Source organism: Pinus tabuliformis, chromosome X (genome assembly GCF_031772625.1).
Source record: "Pinus tabuliformis cultivar Carrire ecotype Pingquan chromosome X, CPIR1, whole genome shotgun sequence".
In the NCBI taxonomy this organism is placed as follows: Eukaryota; Viridiplantae; Streptophyta; class Pinopsida; order Pinales; family Pinaceae; genus Pinus; species Pinus tabuliformis.
The window spans coordinates 831528105-831530735 of NC_142308.1; the positions used below are offsets into that span (position 1 = coordinate 831528105).

At 39.7% G+C, this 2631-nt stretch overlaps 1 protein-coding gene across 1 annotated transcript; it reads right to left on the bottom strand.

Annotated features, from left to right (window-relative positions):
- Positions 1 to 251: 251 nt before the first annotated feature.
- Positions 252 to 2392, bottom strand: LOC149142332 (auxin-responsive protein IAA14-like). Its single transcript, XM_089448469.1, has 5 exons — positions 1880 to 2392; positions 1582 to 1775; positions 1362 to 1485; positions 873 to 934; positions 252 to 761 (listed from the first exon to the last, which is right to left on the bottom strand). The coding sequence occupies exons 1-5, from the start codon at positions 2170 to 2172 to the stop codon at positions 724 to 726; spliced, it is 711 nt and encodes a 236-aa protein (XP_089304595.1). The 5' UTR covers positions 2173 to 2392; the 3' UTR covers positions 252 to 723.
- Between the last annotated feature and the right edge of the window lie 239 nt (positions 2393 to 2631).

The following is a 2631-nucleotide window of genomic DNA, read 5'->3' on the forward strand; positions in this document are numbered from 1 at the left end:
TATTAATCACATTGATGTGATTGATATCTATATTTCATAGAAATTAAATCAATCTAATAATAATAATAATAAATAATATATTCTTCTATCTAGAATCCGGGGAAAGGTATCACTGGAATTCTGTAAAAATTAAAAATAAATAAATAAAAAACAAACCAACTGTATATCAAAATAATTGTGTTCTTATTACTTCAGTAATAAAAATAGTGGAAACAACCAAATAATTTGTAAAATGTCAATACAGAATTCCATCCCCAAAAATAACAAAATTAATGTGTTGCTCAACGCGTACATATTGCGGAACAGGTTACAATTAGTTTGACATAAAATTTGTCAAAAATTCTTCAGAGTTACACAGTGAAATTCCCGTATCCATTTTGTATTTGATAAATTTGTACATGATTTGTGTATCACATACTGCACAGAAGTTGAGGAGAAAAGCAGATTCTTTAAAACCAAAATATTTGATCCATGTTTTGCATAGAGCGTGTTCACCTTTTTGTACAATTGAGATCGGATAAGTAATATTGTCCCCCTTAGACGAACTTCTTCGTTTGAAACAGTCAGTCGAGCCAGACCCTCCGATACCATGGCCGCCGATTGGACCAACCAATACCATCGTAATTTCTAACCCATGCGTTAGCAACAGGCTGATTAAATATGTCGACCACGCACATCAAAGAATTACCATTCAACCCTCGTGAGATTCCACAATCACTGAATCTAATTCCCATTTTTGCATTTTTCCATGGCCCTTGGAGCTGCAAAATACCAATCAAAACATGGAGGGTTATCAGACTGTAACATATTTTTGACCCACTCACTGTATCTAAACTGTAAAGAAAAAGAGGGATCATGGTATGGTGAAATACCTAAACCAATAGCTTCTGAAGCCTTCATTATCCTCATTCTTTGGCAGGAATCAACAAACATACTGCAACCAATATTCCATATCATCAATTTTTTGGTTTTTTCTTTTTTAACTATGTGAATTGATAACTTCTTGAACTAACTAATCCAGGGAGGGTCTAGAATCAAGAAAGGGGTTTAGAATCAATCCTTGAGCTGATATCATAACAAGCTTAGGGAGGGAGTGTTTAGCATCTAGGGAGGGTTTTATATAGTCAATAGCATGTCGATTACTTCTTGAATTAATGTAGAGAAAATCTAAAATCAATCCTTGAACCGATATCATAACAAGCCATATACTCCATACTCAATGAGATTTAAACCGCAACATATCAATAATCACTACATATCATATCATTGCATCATCAATTTTGGATTTTTACATGGAAACTATTGAACCCTACAAAGGTAGAATAATGGTTAATGGTAAATGACAGCTTGAAAGTACTTACTCCCAGGGGACATCGCCTACAAGCATCCAGTCTCCATCCTTGTCTTCATAGGTAGGCACATATTCTGACCCATTCAGCACACCGAACACATTGCTCTCGTTCAGCGCATGGGATCCAGATTTGCCTGAAAACATTTCAACATTTCAATATCAAATAATTTCCAGCCGAGCGAATAGACAAAACATTAAGGGAATGGAATGAGATGGGCATTCAATCATACCCATGGTAATTAAGCAGCCGAACATGTTCTCGAGTGCAGAGGAGAGGTCATGGTAGGTGGTATACATTTTGAGGTCCACCTTTCTGAGATAGGGGGCTCCATCCATGCTCACTTTCACATACAGAGAGCTGGATGCAGCAATTGTTCTGACTTTCCTGAAATCTTTGACAGGTGGCCAGCCAACAATCTGTGCCCTGAAAAAGAAAACAACACCCATATATTTTCTGGTTAATATAGACGCCCTAAACAAGCCCTCAACAGTACAAACATTAATATCCTTTAGGAAAGGAATACTCACTTGGGAGGAGGAGGAGGTCCCTTTTTTGGAGGATCATTGGCAGGACGGACCATTTGCTTTTCTGTGCCTAAATTGGGTTCATGGAATTTATGAGCCTCCTCATGTGGAATGCTAAAATTTCTGGATTCCATGGCCTCCGAAAAGCTTCTTTTTCCACAGATCCTCTGGCGTTCCCCTGCAGCTACCCCTGGGAGCCCAAGCTTGAGCTCAGTCTCTGCAAAATCTAAACTGCGGTTATTCTCCTGGTGTGCGCTCGTACCAGATTTCTCCATGCCTCCAACACTGCCAGACATGATTAATCTGCACAACTGTAATGTAAAGTCCTTCCTCTGAATGAATTAAGAGATCAGAGAGTCCAGGAAAGTGAAGGTGAAAAAGGCAAAGGCAAGTTCATTGTTATTTGGTGGTGTGCAAAATTTAGTCAAAAGAACGAGGGCGGCTGAATCGATTGCTTTGTTGGTCGGAGACAAAAGAGGAGGCACCTGAGTAGTTGTAGTGGTGGGCGGGCAGGTGATAAGGGGATTAATAATAGGGTTCATCTCATTTACCCACCCGGTTGCCAGAAAGCAACGACATGGTCGTAGACTCGCTAAAGTTGAGGCGGCATAAGCCCGACACGTCAATGGAGTGGGCCTCGATTACCATGTGACCACGACTTTAGAGAATGTGGGTAGGGTCTACACCTCGTACCCAATATCAAGCATTGCCGACAGAGAAGACGATTGCCATGTGGACATGTCTCTCCTGTCCCC